An 18490-nucleotide genomic window follows, 5' to 3' on the forward strand; every position below is an offset into this window, starting at 1 on the left:
TGTACGGATACACACACCTGCCCACCAGGGCTGGAGAACCCGTGCATTTTACATAGGCCATCAAACACAGATGCCCAGTGGGAATCCTCTTTGGCACTACCTACCTGAACCATATTTAAACTGCTGACCTGAAAACAAAAGGCTTTGTATTTCACTGCCAATCCCTGGAGCCATCAAGTTCTGTATAGGTGCAAAAACTTTATTAACACAAGGCTGACAGCCTTTAAGACTGAAGTCATGAACTTATGTAAGCATCTGCTCACTTACACTCATGGTATGACACGACCAGCACCATTTGGCTGGGTAAACCATTGAAGTTACCCTCTGTTTTGTCACCATTGGTAATGTATACAGATTATTTCACACACCTCCAAATTAAATATTTAATTCAGCATTATGCCAGGCAAAGCTGTGACAATAATGGTACTAAAAATCATTAAAGTCCTGTTTCTATTTTTTTTACAGAAAAGAGAATTCTGTCTTCAGATTCTTTTAATTTTAAATATCTAGTTTTAGACATAGTTTTGAGTTCACAATAAGTTTGCCAGTAGTTTAATGGATGTTACATACCATGACATTAGCACATTTTGCTGAAGGCAAAGGAAAGCATAGATGGATACTGCAGAAGAAATAGAACTCAGTGTAAGAAAAATAAATCTATGATAACTTTTTTCATTCACTGGACCACTCACACCTTACCCCTAGTTTGTAACACCAGGTCTTTATCTAATATGGGCAGCTAGAGAGCACAGTAAAACACACTGAACTCTCCCAGCCTTTCTCCTTTTCCCCTGCCTCTGGTAGATACCATTCTCTCCTACAGAAAGGATGACAGCAGATGCTAATGCTACTTTGTGGTTCAACTGTCTGATGATGTGGCTAACACTTGGTCTCCACAGATTATAAATTTGTCACTTCTGTGATCTAGTCAATCTCCAGTACCCTGCAGCCTGGAAATGCAATAATCTCCATTTCCAGCATTCAGGTCTCCCAAAGGTAGTGAACAAATCATTGTCAAGCCACTGGAAAAACAACACTATCTATCTTTCTTGTACTGCAATTATGAAAGCTTACATAAATAAGGAAATGTCACCCATGCTGACTTTAAAAGCCTGTCCAAGTAAAACCAAACATAAAAATCGTAAATAACTGAATAATATCTGATAGAGTGGGAAAATTCCTTATCACATTTTTTGGAAGCTTTAATCTCACTATAAATAAGGACTAAATTTGTGTAATTTTCCAGTTTTGGAACTGCCATTGAATTATTTGAAAAACTCATCTGGCACAAGAAGAAAAAAATCATTAAATCAAAAAAGGAAAATATCAAAGCAGTTTCATTTGGTAGTTACTCAGGTATAGGATTATACATCTGTCTATGGATTTCAGAAGTGAACCATTAAAATTAAACTAAAATGATAAAGGAAACACTCAGAGTAAACAATCCCTACGAAGTGCCTTAATGACAGAGTCTGACACAAACACAGAGCTGAAGTTCTGCAGCTTTTCTTAGCCTGCCCTATAACAGCATTTGGTTTAGGCTGCTACACCATGTAACATTTTTTTGCACCATATGTCTGTGTATATAGTGACATCACAAGGTAAGGGGCCGGATTTGCTCTAAGTAGCCACAGCTTGTAAACACATAGTCTTTCCAAGGGTAAGGGGTCAGGACAGTTTCAAAGGAACAGCTAAACAGCAGCATTTAATCAAGCTGCATTTCCATTGTTCTGAAGAGTACTTGTACCTATTGATCCCAAGCTTGGCTGCTTCAAAGACTCCTCCATACAAGGAACACAGGTGAAAGACAGAGGCAGAAAACAGGAAGGGTCACGAGGAGCAAAAGAAATCTGGCAATAAGCAACTGGAGAAAAGTCAAAGGTCAATCAAGGCAGCTGATGTCTAAGCATAACTACAGCAGGAGACCTGACAACTTCATCCACGTTGCAGTGTTTTCTCCATTCATTTGAAAGCTGCAAGGTTGGTTTTCAGTCTGACTCAAAGCATCCTCTTGATTAACATACAGTATTCAGGATTACTCAGCCACAATTTACTTTCTGCACATTGTCTAAATATATTTATGTTCTGAAAACCTGGTTTAAGCTTACATGCTGGTGCTGAACAGTTTCTTCTTTTAAGGAGTATTCATGCACATACATCTAAAGTATCAATGTCAAAGAATCCAAATGTCATTTTCTCTTTTTCTCCCTGTAATTTCCAAAATGGTGAGTCAAAATTTTGGTGTATGCTCATTGCTAACTTACTGAGACCCACTGTCCAGAGAGGACAACTGTTACCAAAAAACACACTGGAGAGCATACAGCTGTATGTACTGAGATCCTTGTAATATAAGAAACATAGATACTGGATTCCACAACATAAAAAAACAACAAAAAAAATTCTGTCATTCCCACTGACATTCTCACAAAACAAGAAGTCTTAAACAACGCAAATACTTCCCCCCACTCTCTGATACACTTTGATACCTCTGTAGTTTGTAAAATCTTGGGAACTGGTGTAGCTGCTATTGTAGTATTTTGTGAAGAGTTCACATTATTTCATATACTTATCATCCAGCCAGGTCTGTGGGAGTTAAAAAAAAAAATCCATATTTTTCAACCAGTCTTTGAACTGGTATTATCACATTTGGTTTGAAAAATAGCATTCATGAGTTCCTGAAAATGCACAAAGCCTGTGACAGAAAGGAAAAAAAGCTCTGATTTTCCCAAAGCCCATGTTTACTTCTTAAACTACAGAGGAAACACAGTCCTTCTTTAAATCAACACTACCTTCTACTGGAGCTAAAAAGAGTAAAATCTACCTCAATTACTCCTTAATTATGATCTAAAATTCCAAGGTATAAGGAGGTTAGGCATAAGAAGAAAAAATGAACTTTTTCTTCAAAACAGAAAATAAAATAAATAAAATCTTCCACTTTGTATCTTATTTAACATGCACGCTATTTTAGGCTTCCACTCTAAGATTCTTCATTTTTCTTATTATAGAATTGAAGAGCGTCATCCAGATTAGGACTCAATTTCCTCACTAGGTCCCTATAATTGACATTCCTATATAAAAATTCCTGATAAAAATCCAGATTTCACTGCTGAGAGCTAAGACTACCTCTGCAGAATAAGTGTTCATTGTAACTAGAAAAAAAATACATACCTTTAAATTGTTATATAAAATTGTGAGATCTAAGAAGGGGTTTGACAAAGGCAAAAAATGCTGAGGAATTATAGCTCACATCTGACTTGAAACCTGAAACTAACACGATTTGTCACAAGTAAGAGGTTCTTTTTCCACTGCCATGCAAAATGCAAGAATATAAAAATTCTAGAAATACAGTGACCCAGTCTACAAAATATTATGGGTTATAGAATGACCCCAGAAAAAGATATTTTTTTACTGTGTTATTTTAATGATGCAAGGTTATAAGTTATTGATTTTTACAAGATATAATCAATTAACACTTTTCTACTCTTTATCTCATGAACCAGAAGAATTTTGTGATTACTTTGGTACAGAATATTTATTGAATATTTATTCTGTTTTCACTATGTCAATTTGCCATTAGATGATTATTTCAAGAGAAGTTAAGATTTCAGAATTTGGATAAGTAGCACAACTATGAAAATTCAACAATCATATATAATTTTATCAAAATTTCCACTTCATGCACTTCATTATGTCTGTCTCCAAAACTTTACATTTTCCAATATCTGGCTGAATTTCCCCTAAGAGAAATGGCACAATTTCACTGAGGGAAATAGCAAAATAGACATCAGAGTCTGTGTTACAATAAAACTATTTTGGACTAATACAATTTTCCCACTTGGAAACTCCATACTTTAGCAAAGGTTTAACTAACCATATTTTTTCCTAGCAGTCAATATTTTCAAGGCAGTTAAACACTACCATTTAAATTAATCTCTTGTTGATTTATTGAAGACAAATTAGCTTGGTAGTAAATGTATGTCTATGAAAAATACAACAAAAACCTACTACCAATTAAGTGCAGTACGTCATGCAAGCATTAAAGACAATGCTATTATAACATGATACAAGTTCTATTAGGAGAAATAAGAGCTACAATTTTATTCAACTGTAGCCCAGCCCTCTCAGGCACATCTGATCAGGAAAAGTGCAACATTCTCTCCTGAAATTCAAGTACTTTTGTCTTTTTCCCCTGTTTCTTTGTGATATAACAACTTTTCTGGTTCCAGTTAAAAAGTAAAAATAAAAAATGTCGATAACATCATGAACAGGGAAAAATATTAAAGCCTTTTTAAAAAATGAATCAGGTGCAGATATTGAACTGTACTTTCTCATCCTTTGTCTCACTTTTCAAATGATAATTTCTTCCACAGTCACCATTAAATCTTGATCTATTCCAGCTCTCTGTATGGGTCATTGATTCTAGATGTACCATGGTTATTTTTAAATGTTTCCCTTTCGTAGAGAAAAAGAGGGCTGTCTAGAGCCAGATGGGTAACTTCACACTTCATTTATCAAACCCAATGCATTAGACTCCACCCTCTCTTTCCCACTATTGCTGTTAAATTTCCATATAATTTGGTAACAATTTTCATTATCATACAGTGACCCTAAAAAGTCTATCCAGGTTTGCATGGTTAGTCCAAAATTCACAGCTGTTCCCTTCACCCTCTGTTTATTACAGTAGAATCTGAGGTTCCCCTCACTTTGTAAGCTGAACAGTGACCTTCTGTAAGCAGAGGTCAAGAAGGGGTCAGTTCAAAGGGCTAGAGCAGCTCTTTAACAGCTATAACAACCTGTCCATCAGGCCCTATCACGCAGTATAAACAAATCTGGGGCTCTGGAAACTCTGGACCATTTCTGTTAACACTCAGAGGACATTCACTGAGTCCTACCTGAAGTATTTTGGATCACTACCACTCAGAGAACAACTTGAATCCCTGGAAGACCTGCTCAGATACTTAAGATACTGATGACATCTTTGCATCACAAGTCTATGAAATGGTGAGTGCAACACGAAGCACACTGCCATGAGTTTTGGGCTGTGAAGCTGAAATAAAATCTTAAAGAGTCACTTCAGCTCATTAACATGAAGAAACACTGGCACAACTTAAAGTAAATAACATAAGAATATGCTTTAACTGAGTAGGTACATACCAGAAGAGTTCATATGCTTTTCTCTGGGAAAGGATAAATTTCCAAAAGTTCAGTCAGCTTGTATTACCAGTTTTTGGTTGTTTTTGTTTTATTTCAGGTGTTAATGACACAAATAAAACACAAGAAAGAACAGAATGACTACATAACTCTACAAAGACCAAGTGCAGAGTGAAGTTTTCTGCCAGCTGCCCTCCCTTCATTGACCTAAATTTCTTGAAGTTGTACTGTTCATAATCTGCTCTCTAATGCACAATGTAAGGTAATTAGAGTCATCTGTATTTAACTTCCACAGGAAAAAAAATTCTATTATCTAATCTAGCTGATCCCCTGATAGCCTGTTGAAAGTAAAGTACTGTAACCTATTGCCTGCCCTTTGACAAGTGCTAATTATTTCCTGTCCAAGCACATTTTTCTCATGTAATTCCAAAGTACACAATAGACTGATCTCTAAAACATGGGCAGCCCTGCTCGTACCACGGCGGACGTTTTATAACTTTCAGCACCGTGTGCTCCATGGCTGCCACAGCCAGTGTTTCATTCCAGACACCGAGCTGAGGCTTTGATGGAGCCAAGTGAGGTGTATGGTAACAGTCTCTGTATGCAGATCATACGGATGGGACCCCCAGATAGGTCACTGGGATGGGAAACATCAAATAGAAAGAAAAAGGATTATGGATATTTAATACTCAAAGGACACTTTCTTTCAGAACTTTCAATGCACAATGCTCTCGATATTTTCTTTCAGGTGTTTGGTTTTAAGAAGGCCTGCACTTCATCTGCTTGTGCCTGTGCCACCCCCAAGAGGTGCAGCTTTGCTGTGTCAGAGGCTGGGCTGCGTCTCCAGCTGCAGCCCTGGCCGCAGCCCCAGAGCTCCCTGTGAGCAGCAAGTGGGGCCAGGCACACTGAAAGCCACAGCGCCTCTAAATCACTCATTACTGCCATGATTGCTGATGACTTTGTGTATTAGGAAATCATTGTTAGACAAAATGAACTCTAAAAAGTATTCCACTCATTAGAAGCTTTCCATTGTGTTTCATAACGAAGATGCACATGTCCCACAGAAAAACTTTAAGTGATTTCCTCTGTTTCAACATAGCTAAGACATTTGCATTATTTAGTAAGCATGGTGATGGAAGGCAAAAAAACAAAGAAACACCCCCCCATAACAAACAAAACAAACAAAAAAACCACCAAATAACCCAACCAATTAAAAAAAAAACAAAAACCTAACAAAGCCACCACAAAAATCCCTTATATTGTTCAAGAAAAAAAATTAAATCCCACAGAATACTATGGAAAATATTTTAGAGCCAGTTTACTCTGAAACCTTAAATGAGTAGCATACAAGCAAACATTCCATACTCACTGGAACACAAACTTATTAAGCACAACCTGTAATTTGTAAAATAATTATGTGTAATTATGTTCAATTTTTATCTAAAGTTTCTAAAATGTTTCAGTTTCATTTGCTGTAATTATGTGGAGCAGAAAGGATACCCTAGTGTCAGACCCAAAATCTACAGATAACATTTTAAAAGCAATCTCAGAGTCTTCAGGAGCTACACTAGCAAAATACCAGAGATCTCCCTTAATGTTAATTAGTGCAGGTAAAAAAAATCATGCCAGTTAGACACTAAATTTAAATAACAAAAATCTGATTTAAAAATACTTTTGACTAAAAATTGTATTTAATTGTAAGAAAGGAACATCTCCTGGTTTTAAATAATAGCTGCATATTTGGCAGAAAAACTTCAGATTGCTAGGTATTTTATATACATATAAAATAAGAAAATAATAGATTATCAAATTAGTATAAACCTGTAGCTTTTAGACATTGGTGTGAAAAAAGGTGACATCAACTCATTTAGCAGCCTAAGAGAAGAACAAGGTAGAACGTGATGGAAATCCTCTTTCATTGACCTCTTTCTGAAGAAACTAAAAGTACAGCGTATCTGGTGCTTCTGAAATGCTATTCAGCTGACTATATTCCAGCAACACAAACCCTTCCAAACACAAACATAAAACAATTTTCAACATGTTGATAGCATCTCCTGATCTGTGGCAGTGAGCTCTCTTTAAGAGCTCTGGTACAGTAAAACAGCCCCACGTCGTGAGCTCCAGCAGTTCACACACGTGTGCCCATCTCACCCATCACCATCCACTTAACTCCAGCAGGACACCACAGGGAAATAGAAGGAGCACAAGCCAACAAGTGCAGTTTTAGCAGAGCATTCCAGCAAAGAGCATGGCTCATACTGGCAGCAATAGGTGGAAAACCGAGGGCATTTTAGGTGGCAGCACTCCTCAGGTCTGAGTGCTGCCTACCAAGTTGCTATCAGTAGTCTGTACTGTGTGAGAGCAGTGTAGCCACAGAAACATGGACTATCCCATTCAAGGAATTACTGTTTGAACAGTGAAAATTTTAAATTTTTTTAAGTCACTTTTCCCCACTCAAGGGGATTTATAGGAGTACTTCTCACCTTGCTGTCCATTCTTTACGCAGCTTTTGTCTCTCCTTAAGAAGGAGCAGGAAGCAGCTGATGGTCTCATTTCTTTGTTCCTCAATTTGTTGCTCTTTTCTAACCTCAGAGAGGACCAGACTTGTCTTAAAGGGAGGAAACACATAAAAATTATAATCTAGAAATAGGAAACAATGTGTAAAATTAATAAAAAGCCCATAAGCAAATAAGGACAGTAAATCAATAGCTTTTTTTATTACAGTTCCACTGCTGACAAATCAATACAGTAAATGATGGTTAGAAATGGCTACCATATATTTGGTATTTAATCAATATACATGGCACATAAGGTAAACCTTAAAATCTCATTGCCTTAAGTATCACACTAAGACACCATGCATTCTAGCCCACATTTTCTTGAAGCATAGTTATTTTCTAAATATTATCTTGTATCAAATAATATCAGAAGTATTTTCCTCAATGTAGCATTTGTTTGGGGGACTTCACCCTCCCCTTTGTTCATTGGTAAAGCTGTTGAAGAAAATACCTGTTTGTACTGTATCTGCTGATGTCCACATGCTCTCTTTATTGTTAAGTACTTCAAATAAACAAGTTATAAAGTCTTTTCACATACAGAATAAATTAAAAACTGATCCAAAATATACAGATATACATGCAATGGATTTAAATAATCTGTGAAGCAGGATGACACTCAGTCTCTGCAGATCAAGTGTTACTGCCCTTCCCAAACATTGTGCTGACAATTAATGTTGATCTAAGAGACCTGGGGATGTTCTTATCACCCTTCATCCTCCCACCAAGCTAACCCCAGCTCCCTCACTCCATCTTTTTCTACTCACTCCTGCACCATTTTTACCTCTTCTTTCCCTGCACCTCCCCGTGTCTGCCAAGCTGGGAAGGAAATTGTTGATGCTCAGCTACCAACCAGTCCTATATCCACCAGCACCCACGTGCTCCTCCATGTGCAGAAGTGTCTCCATGGCAGAGACTGAGAGTCTTTTCCTTAAGTGAAGATATTACATTGCCTTTTTCATCTTAATCAGCCTCCAACAGACATGGAATTATTTTTTATATTCTAACCTCCAGTCACATGTTCTGCAAATGTATCAAAGCATCTAAATGTTTTTGGGAAGGATGAGAGAACAGATGGAATTCTTACACAAACCTGTTTTCTTTTCACAGAAAAGGAGGCAAAAAAAAAAAGTTTCTGACCTGGGAAGTTGTGCATGTGAGTTTGAAAAAACAACCAAACATAACCAAGAGCTGCAATTCCTATTCCCAGCATAATCTGCCTCATTGGAACAATGTGACAAAACACATCACATTTTGCCTCCTCCTCAATATCACATACACATTACCTTCTGTCCTGCCCAACTAAAATTCCTCTGGGAATTCTGTGAGAGAAACTATTGTTATTATCTTCAGTTTGTGAAAACAGATCTATCCTCATTCTGATAGGGTTGTTTTTTTTTTTTTCCCCCTACAAAAAAAATTATAACATGCAGATAATACACTTCTTAAGCTATGTAAAGTAGGAGTAGCATTGTTGCTGCTATGGTAATTCCAAGAAAGAAGCATGACAGGGTTCACAGAGACAGAAAATAAGTTTATTGCACCAGCATCACAAGCGAAGAACAAAAAGCATCTTTCTCCCCACCTCCCAGCTCTATCCGTTGGCCTACCAAAAGGCATTACCCCATCATACGGGACTTAAACATCAAAAAGAACATTTTCTTGTAAAAACCCCAAATGTTCAAAACTCTGTCTGTACAGATCACATTCTTGACCCTGCTTTGACATTACAAAGCAAACAAAAAGCCAGAGAGCATTTTCAGATAAGGATTCCATGACATGGGTTTCCCTTGCACTGACCTACAACATCTTTTCCACAAGCTCTAATATCCGCCAACCTCAGCAATCCTGACCTTAGAGCCTCATTGCCAGCAGCTGCACAGTTTGAAGCAGGATTTGATAGAGGACTTTAGCAAGTGAAACACACTCACATGAGCTGATGTACATTCTTGAATGGTGAAAATTAACACTCCTTGTCATTCACAATAAATACACCTACTAAGGCTTGAACTTTTGTATTTATCATGTACAAGACTTGACAGAGCACTACAACCAGAGTTTATCTCTGTATTATAGGATGATCAGGTTGCAGCCATACAACGAGGCCACAGTCCACCAAGATTTCCCTTTCAGAATGTTTGGATGGCCATTTTATTCACAGAGGGACAGGAAAATCCACTGATGATGGTGAGATGTCTGCTTCTCCCCCAGACTTCAGGAAAGTCCCAAGTTTAATGATGCCATGCCTCACAAAGCTAAAAGTACAGTTATTTGCTGCAACAAACATCAAGATCTCCTAAATAAATGATTCAGAAAGTGCAGAGCATGGAAAACTGTGACTTGCTACAGAATTTTCAGTTAAAATCTGGTGAAAATATGATGTCAATAGAGTATTATCAGTCAGAGATGGGTGATCACTTCCCCAAGTATTCACAATCACACTGTATGTGATATGGTATGAATTCTGTTGACCTGGTCAAATTGCAAGTTTGGTCCTGAGTTTCATTAAGAAAAGTCCCCTCCATCTACAGAAACATCATAATTCCGGAAACTGAACATAATTTATTTTTTACTAAGAATATAATTATATTGCTCCAGCCTTCTGTTAACACCTTTCATTTATGTGGTGATGTACATGGCTCAAGTCAAACGCATAGTTTGACACTGACATCATAAACGCTTCTTTATTGAGCCCTGTGAGTACAGTCACAGCTACCTGGAGGGTGAAATAGTATTATTAAGCAACATACAACAACAATACGTAGCAATTTAACTGATTTACTTGTTTTCTAACAGTGCTGAAAGGGCAGTAAGGTCACCTGGAATGCCAGTGCAGGGCTTGATGGGTAGCTTTTATAGAGGCATTTCTTAATAACTTGCTACTCTTATAATAGCAATAAAAGTCTCAAAGTGTAACAAAGTAGCATTCTGGATAAAATAATATTATAAAATATGTTCCTTTGAAAGTTGTCTTTTCCATGTAACTTGGTTTTGGATTTATTTTTAACAAGGGGATTCAATATATTCTTTGACTGATAAAGGTCAAGGGTTCAAGAAACTCGGTCAAAGATGTTATCAGCTGGGAAAGCCATTTCCTCACATCAACACTGATAAAAACCCATCAGAAACCTGGCTGATACAACCCCTGCTCCAAAGAGCAGGAATGACCTTCTTTTGAACATCGCTATAGTCGCACATCCCATCAAAGAAAATCTGATCTTGTGTCTCAATTCTTTTAATGACAGATAATTGCCTGCAGAGGCCCCCTCTGCCCAATGCTGAGTGAAGCCTTCACAATTCTGAACTGGACTCAGCACTGGCTCAGGGGTTTTCAGCACACTTGGGACTGCAGGACAGTAGAATAAATAAACAATGCAACCAGCCCTACAGCCTGTCTTATCTCATCCTTGTGTTCACAGAGATTCTTGAAGGTGGTAATGTTTACAAACTGGTGAAACTTTCTTTCTTCTGCTTCCTGAGCTGTCAAAAAACATATCCTGGACAACCTAAGCAAGGAGATTACGCAAATTGCTTATCACTTGTGGGAAGCAACTCCCAGTCTCATTGGCCAGCATAGCTCTTGAATAAGCAGTACTGCTAGTATTTTCACTAAATCTTACCCAATTCTCCTTACAGATCTATACATGTATTTAGGGCTTTCCTCGTAAAACCCAAATGGCAAAAGTCTTAAAAGCACACAACTCACCTCTCAAAAAGCATAAAGCTATGTACATACACGTGTGTGTGTGTGTATGTACACATATATCAGGAGCAAATCCAGCCTTTTACATTAAATACAGTATTTAGGAAACTCTACTCTTTGCCTTCCTCCTGGTACAGCAGCAGAACTAAATTCAGGCGTACCAGGCAAGAGCCATCAGAGCATCTTCTGTCACTATGTAAGAAAAGAAGGTTCAGATCAGATTTGAAGAGACCAACACCCTATTTCTCTCATTATCACCATCAAAATATATCAGTGACACAGGACTGAATAGAAGCTGTTATAACGAAGTCTTTCTATTCACCCAGGATATACACACAAAATTAGAAACATAACAAACCCAATCTAGGTATTGTAACAGGTTTACACTATTTTTCCTTAGATATGCAGCAGAAGAAACTCTGCTTTAACATCCATAGGCCACTACCCTGCTGAACTGCGTGTCCTGGATGAATATCACAGCTGAACTGCATGTCCTGGGTGAATGTCTACAGACAACCAAGAAAAAACAACATCTAAACACTCCAAACCCCACACTGGTACATTTTCAATTTTATATAGCCAGATTTTTTCCCTTCCTTCAATACAGACCTCATAAGGAGTCAGACATAAGGTTAGAAACACTGTATAACTGGAGACATGAAGCTTAGTGCTCTGTCAAACAAATTAGCCTTCAGTCTGAACTAAAGTGGCACTTGGGACACTTTGCCTCTTGGTCCTACTTTGTTGGATCAACAAATCAGATTTTTCACTCAAAGTTAAGATTTAATTTACTCACCATCAGTTTAAATAGGATAAACTTCTGAATCTTTACCAATCACTTCTACTTTAACATAGCAGACATCTCTAAAAAAAAAATCAATAACTAATAGAGAAAGGAAAAACAAAGAGTAAAATCTGTAAACAGAGCTAAAATGTTATTCTGTATTTTCCATGTTATTTTTGTCATTTTATTTGCTTTCAGTGAAAGAAGTTTCCTGATGAAATTCTATGAAATTAGAACATGGTCCCTTTTAGAGGGGAGGGAAAAAGAACCTGAAGTCTATTAGGCCATGTTAATTTAACATGTTGTAACTCCTCCATGATAAAAAAGCTAGTAATTGATTACAAAACCCTGCTCATTTCTTCTTTACTTTTAAAATCCCTACTTAAAATATGAGCAAATGTGCCCATTTTCATTTATACAATGGAAACAGCCAGTATGGTTTAAGTTATCACCCGGTAATTTGGGCACATTAAACCCAATTCTCTGCCTTTTGTTTATTAATTCACTATGCCAGATATCACAGTTTCACTCAGCAACCCTCATGTTCTGGATGATATTGAAAAATGAGTCATGTTTGTCAAAGAAAGTCTAAAAAAAAAAGGTAAAGAGGAAAAAAGTGTTGTTTATAGAAGCCAGCTGCTCTGGCTTCGGCGCCAGCAGCTCTTCATCCTGCTATTTTACGCTCACAACCCCCACTGCCCCCACTGGCACAGGTACAACTAAATGTTGACTTCAATGCTTCAGAGAGCACTCAACTGATTCTGTACATGATTAATTGCCAAAGACATGGCTGACCATATGGAACAGAGAAAGCATCAAGTAATTCATACTTCTGTATATGATCATTTGGCCCCTGTTGTTTTAATGTACAGGAAAGAGCTAGTATAGCACAGACCTGGTGTCTTGCCCTTGACAGCCCATTAAGAAATCTCAAAGCACCTAGTTGAAGTTATGCTGTTGGCTTTTCAATAGCAGCCTAATAAAACAGAAGCAAAGCTTTCCAACTAGTCTTAAATCTTTCACATACAGTACATTAACCACTGCTGCTACAACAACTGGTTTCTTATGATAGGAAATGGGATTTGATTTCTAGCCTCTGCATACTTACTGAAAGCCTTTTTCTGACCTTTGGAGGGTTTACAAAATCATTGTTCGTTTTTCCTGCCATTTTCCCAGTTTCTTGCCATGGTGATCCTAATAGATTTGTTTAAGGTTCAGTACATTCTACTCTTACTAGCTGTTGTATGCAAACTGTGCAATGAAGGTAGGCTCACAGGAACTGAATGGAAAGAAATTATTATTAACTATTTTCTTTCTGAGATTCAGAGTAGCCACTGCAACATCTAAACCAATTTATTTTTAAGGAGCCTATAAAATAAAACAAAAAATTCCTCAAAAGAAGCAATATACTAGCATGTGCTTTCTTTTATCAGACTGGAGACAAATCATCAAATTTCATTTGAGAAGGAAGGACAATTTATTTTAAAGCTGTAGTATTCTCAAGGATTTCTGACATAGACCTCAAGAAAAGAAAAAGGTGCAGACTTGGAATATATGTCAGTATCATTAACTGCTCTATATTAGTTTTATCTACTGTTAACATCTTTTCAGTCATATGCAGTCAAAGAAAAAACATTTAAATAATGTTTCCCTGTCAAAGCTCTTAAGACGACAGTGCTAAAAAGTTAATCCCCATCCTCACAGATCTTCTGGCAGCTTTGACATACGTTGGCAAGGATGCATTTGCTGGCACCTTCCAACAGAAAATATTTACATGGAGTTTTCTTGTCTGATGATTTTCTATTTGAGTAAATGATCTTCATGATCTGAATGGTCTTATATGGGAAATTCTAATCATTGGACATTCATCAGTGGTAATTTCCCAGGCTGAGAATTCAGATAAGACTATTAATACTCCAACAAAACACAAGAATAATCTGCAAGTCAACATAAAACTCCCTAACTATTCTGGTTATTGATTGAGAACTTATAACATCACAGCGTTTAAGACAAACATTATGTCTGTTTTTAAATAAAATATAAGGAATACAGAATTTCACAAAAGAAATAACATTTCTGTAGCACAAAAGGAATGGAAACTCAACTTGTTGGTGTGAAACCATCACCACAAAGATTATACATTCTCCCCTCCCATTATATTCAATGGTGCACATCAAAACTAAACATGTACATAACCCAATTATAGAGCAGAATGCTTAAAGTCAGACATATGCTTAAGCTCTATATACAAGTCGACATGCATTAAAATGTAGGCAGCCCTGCCTGGCTTTGAGGTATTCACTGCTGACAACAAAGGATGAATACCTGACTTGATAGATGAGTAGTTTGACCTAGAAAAACCTACAGCGAGTAGATCACTTCGACATTTCCAAAGAAACTGTAGGTTTTGTCTGCACTAGAAAGTTGTTCCATTTATCTATACCTGTGGAGCTAAAGCAGTACATTTTCTAGCTATATGAGTTTGAAAGTCATAAATTAAACTAGGTTGAGCTTATTTGGAAATAAGCATTACCTTTATGCCTATAAAAGAGTATTTATACCAGGGTCTTGAACCATATATTTACAAAAAAGGAAGTAATGCCCAAGTAATTTTTGGTTACTCTGGCATGCCACAACTGAATAAATTTCCAATTGAGAGAAAAATATTCTCTTTACTGGATGATTTAAGCAGTTATGATGAGTCTCTGTGAGATATTCAATATGTAGTTACAAACTAAAAAATGTAAAAAGATCAACACTTTCAAAATATTTTTGCTGCACTAATTGGTTTGGCAGTGTTCTAAAGGTGAAGTATAATCTACCTCATCGTGAAAGAGCAACCAAACCACTTAAGATACTTGGAATAAGAGTGGCTTAGCATCTTCAGATGTATGGGTGACTGAAAGGTTACCCTTCAGCCACATTCTCCCAGAGCATGGCCCCTCCACCTCTGAATCATCAATAGCACAAAGACTGAGGCAGGCCTAGCATACATAGTGGATTATATGAAGTGTAAAACATTGTGGGGAAAAAGCTTTTGAAAGAAGTCAGGAAAAAGAAATCACGCTTGCAAGAAGATCCAGCTGACAGGCCAGTCCCTAACAAGTGAATATGTTTGAGAACATTGTGAATGCAAGAAAAGAACACGCCTTTTGTTTCCAAACCTACAGTGTCTTTACCCCAACTGTTGCCTGCATGGCTGAACATATGTTTTCTGAACAAGAACTGAAGCAGAAAGTGTTCTTTGTTATAATTCACTCCTTTGTATACACCTCCCTTTTCCCATTTTGGTCACATGCAAACAGTAGTTACGTCGAACACTTAAGTTCTGAAGGACTGCATAGCAGTGTATGCTTCAGTGATTATCTGCTATTGCTGAAATCAGTTGAGCTAAGATGCACTACAAGACTCACTTGGCTAATCTGCACTCTGGACAGCTTAGATTTTGCAGTGCTGAATCACGCTGAGTACAACCTGCACATTCTCACTCAGCCAGCACTCTGAATTTTCATCATCAATTATGTGCAGTTCTAATAAGCACTGAAGAATTATACAACAAATTATTTTATGCATTCAGAAGAACTCAAAAGAGTACCCAGTAAGTTTCTTAGCATCTTAAAATTAACATCATCAACTATTATGAATAATTTAGGGTGGAGGAGAGATGAGAGGAAAAAATTATGGACTTCAAAGCCAGAAGTAGGTAATACTATTTCACAGGCACTGAAATGAACTGTAGTTCAAATTAAATACTCATATAATTTTACTGATTCTAATGAAATAATTCGAGACACGAGATATTGCTTTATCTAATTTATACTGAAGCCCTAATACTACATACATGTCTCTCTTAAAATATTTATAGATGCAAACTTGTACCAAAATCTTTGAACTAAATCTCTGCTCTTTGTAGCACTCAAAATGAAACCTGGAATCTCTAAAGGTAACAGTATTAGTCACCAAAAAATTTTTAAATACATACAAGCTACGAATAAAAATGGAAAACAGTGAATGCTAGATTCTGAATTCATTATTACATTTTTATTTTTTAGTGGTCAATTACATGTCACATTACTGACTTTCTTGAACAGTACATCTCAGTATCTATTTAGTATGGAAAAGCCTAGAATATCAGTATTTTCTTCCCATCACTGAAGCCACTACCTGTTGCCATCAAGCTACTTACTGCCTTAGTCACAATACCTTTTAACACACTGTCTGCTAAAATATAGTTGTGCAGAAATTTGAAATGTATTTCCAGTGTCATTAGTTTTATTAAAATAATTTAAAACAGAAAGCCAAGTTACAGAACGGGTTAAACGCTGCAGAATGAAGAAGCTGCAAGCCACAATCAAATGAAACAGTGAGCCACATGTCCAGAAGTGCCTGTGGGCATGCTTTGTCTGAGACACATGCCACAGCAGAATAGCAATTTAGTACATATGCAAGACAACCACATACAGCTGAATCATATCTTCAAATGACATAAGGGGTTCACTACCATCCTCACAGCACTAAAGGCACCAGGCCTGTGGATATCCCTGTGAGAATGGGATTCTCACCATGCTTTTTTCAAAAATGAGGTTTTGTCACACTTGGCTCAAGTAACAACTTCATTACCCCCAGTGACACCACGGCACACCATTGTGAAGATTTAAAATTCCTAATCATTTAAGTGCAGTAGTGATACCAGCTGGCATGGCAAAACAGACAGAAAGAGAACTGAGAGCACACTGCTGAGAAATGAAAGCAAAACAGAGCCTGCTACACTGCATGTATTTAACATATGGGGAATATGACATTACCAAGCAGCAAGGAGAGCACCACCAGATATTGCCACACCACCAGTAGTTGATGACTACAGCATTAGGTTATACACTTTTTTTGGAAGCTATGATCCTCATTCCTCAACAGAAAACCAGGCTGTCTGATTTCAGTGCTTTATTCTCCTTCAGTTTTCTTAGAGTACGTAACTATATTTGACATCAAACTATGGGCTAGGTACTTCATATACGGGCCATGAAAATGCTGATGATGTGCAGTGTAAAATGTACAACAAAAATACAATGTACTAGCAAATTTTAAAAATGGTGGAGCTGACAAAAGGAGAACAAAAAGAAAAGCCTACTGATTTAACTTACTTCAAACAGTTGCCCAAAATATGTACCATCACTAGTCTGATTTCAGTATTTACACTAAATATGGATTCCTTCTAAAAGAACAAGGCAAGTACTCACTCTTAATTCTCTTGCATTCAGAGCACGTTCAGGAATAAAGTTTTGCACATGTCATTCTGACTAATTAAAGCATAAAACTACATAAACCTGTAATGTATATATGCCACTTATACATGGACACTAATTTTCTATTACAAGTTATAAAGGGCAATATACCTTACTAGTATATAAAGACAACACAAATGTTGCAAGAAACAAAGATAATTAGATAATTGCAAAATTACAATGTTGAACTATAGTTAATAAGTCTGATCAAACTTTACATCCTGTAGGCTCAAAAGAAAGCTACACTTTTATTTTCCAGAATAAGAAAAAAATAAATACACAAACCACAGCTCCTCCTAAATGAAAGAATATTAAAACCCCATCTAATCTTATATGTGTAAACCTATGTTTGCTGTATTGGATACACACCAGGATACCAAACACCCACAGTTACTGTTTAATCACATTCCACTTAATTTCAGGGCAGCACCATGGATCTGGAACATTAACCCAAGGAACACCCAGACACACCTCCACCCCTTCCAAGGACACATCAATTCCCACCGAGCTTCTCATCCTGTTACCAACTTCCATTCTGCCAAGAACTCACTAACATCTATTGCTATTTATTTTTCTTCTGAATGCAGTGTGTCTGTAAAATCTACACTTTATAAGGCTGTTAATGCCAGCTGTAGGCAGCAATTGATTAGTCTGATTGAGCTGTGTTCCAGTAAAACACCACACTACAACACTGAAGAGGATTAAATGCCCAACTATTTGAAAATTTCACTACATTAAAAAAAATTATATAATTTTCATTCATGTGACAGCATTCAATCAGGGAAAATAAACTTTAATCATCTGATTCATGTGCCCAACAAAGAAAACAAACAGTGTGATCACCAGATCAAACATACACACACTGGTTTCTCTCCAAAACAAAAATCACGTGCTGCAGATTCTGGCAACTCAACAGAGATGACATTTGCATGATGTGCTCCCAAATTATGAAAATACAATTTGGAAAACAGACAATGCTCTTACAGCTCAGACACCCTGTAACAGTGCATTCTGT

At 37.0% G+C, this 18490-nt stretch overlaps 1 protein-coding gene across 1 annotated transcript in view; it reads right to left on the bottom strand.

Moving 5' to 3' along the window:
• The window catches only part of FTO (FTO alpha-ketoglutarate dependent dioxygenase), a 226600-nt gene that overhangs the window by 119818 nt on the left and 88292 nt on the right, over positions 1-18490 (bottom strand). Inside the window, exon 8 of the mRNA XM_041458865.1 lies at positions 7635-7759. Within this exon, the coding sequence (XP_041314799.1) occupies positions 7635-7759 (125 nt within the window). The remainder of the gene's footprint in view (positions 1-7634; positions 7760-18490) is intronic.

Source organism: Pyrgilauda ruficollis, unplaced genomic scaffold (genome assembly GCF_017590135.1).
Source record: "Pyrgilauda ruficollis isolate IOZ18807 unplaced genomic scaffold, ASM1759013v1 scaffold13, whole genome shotgun sequence".
Classification (NCBI taxonomy): Eukaryota; Metazoa; Chordata; class Aves; order Passeriformes; family Passeridae; genus Pyrgilauda; species Pyrgilauda ruficollis.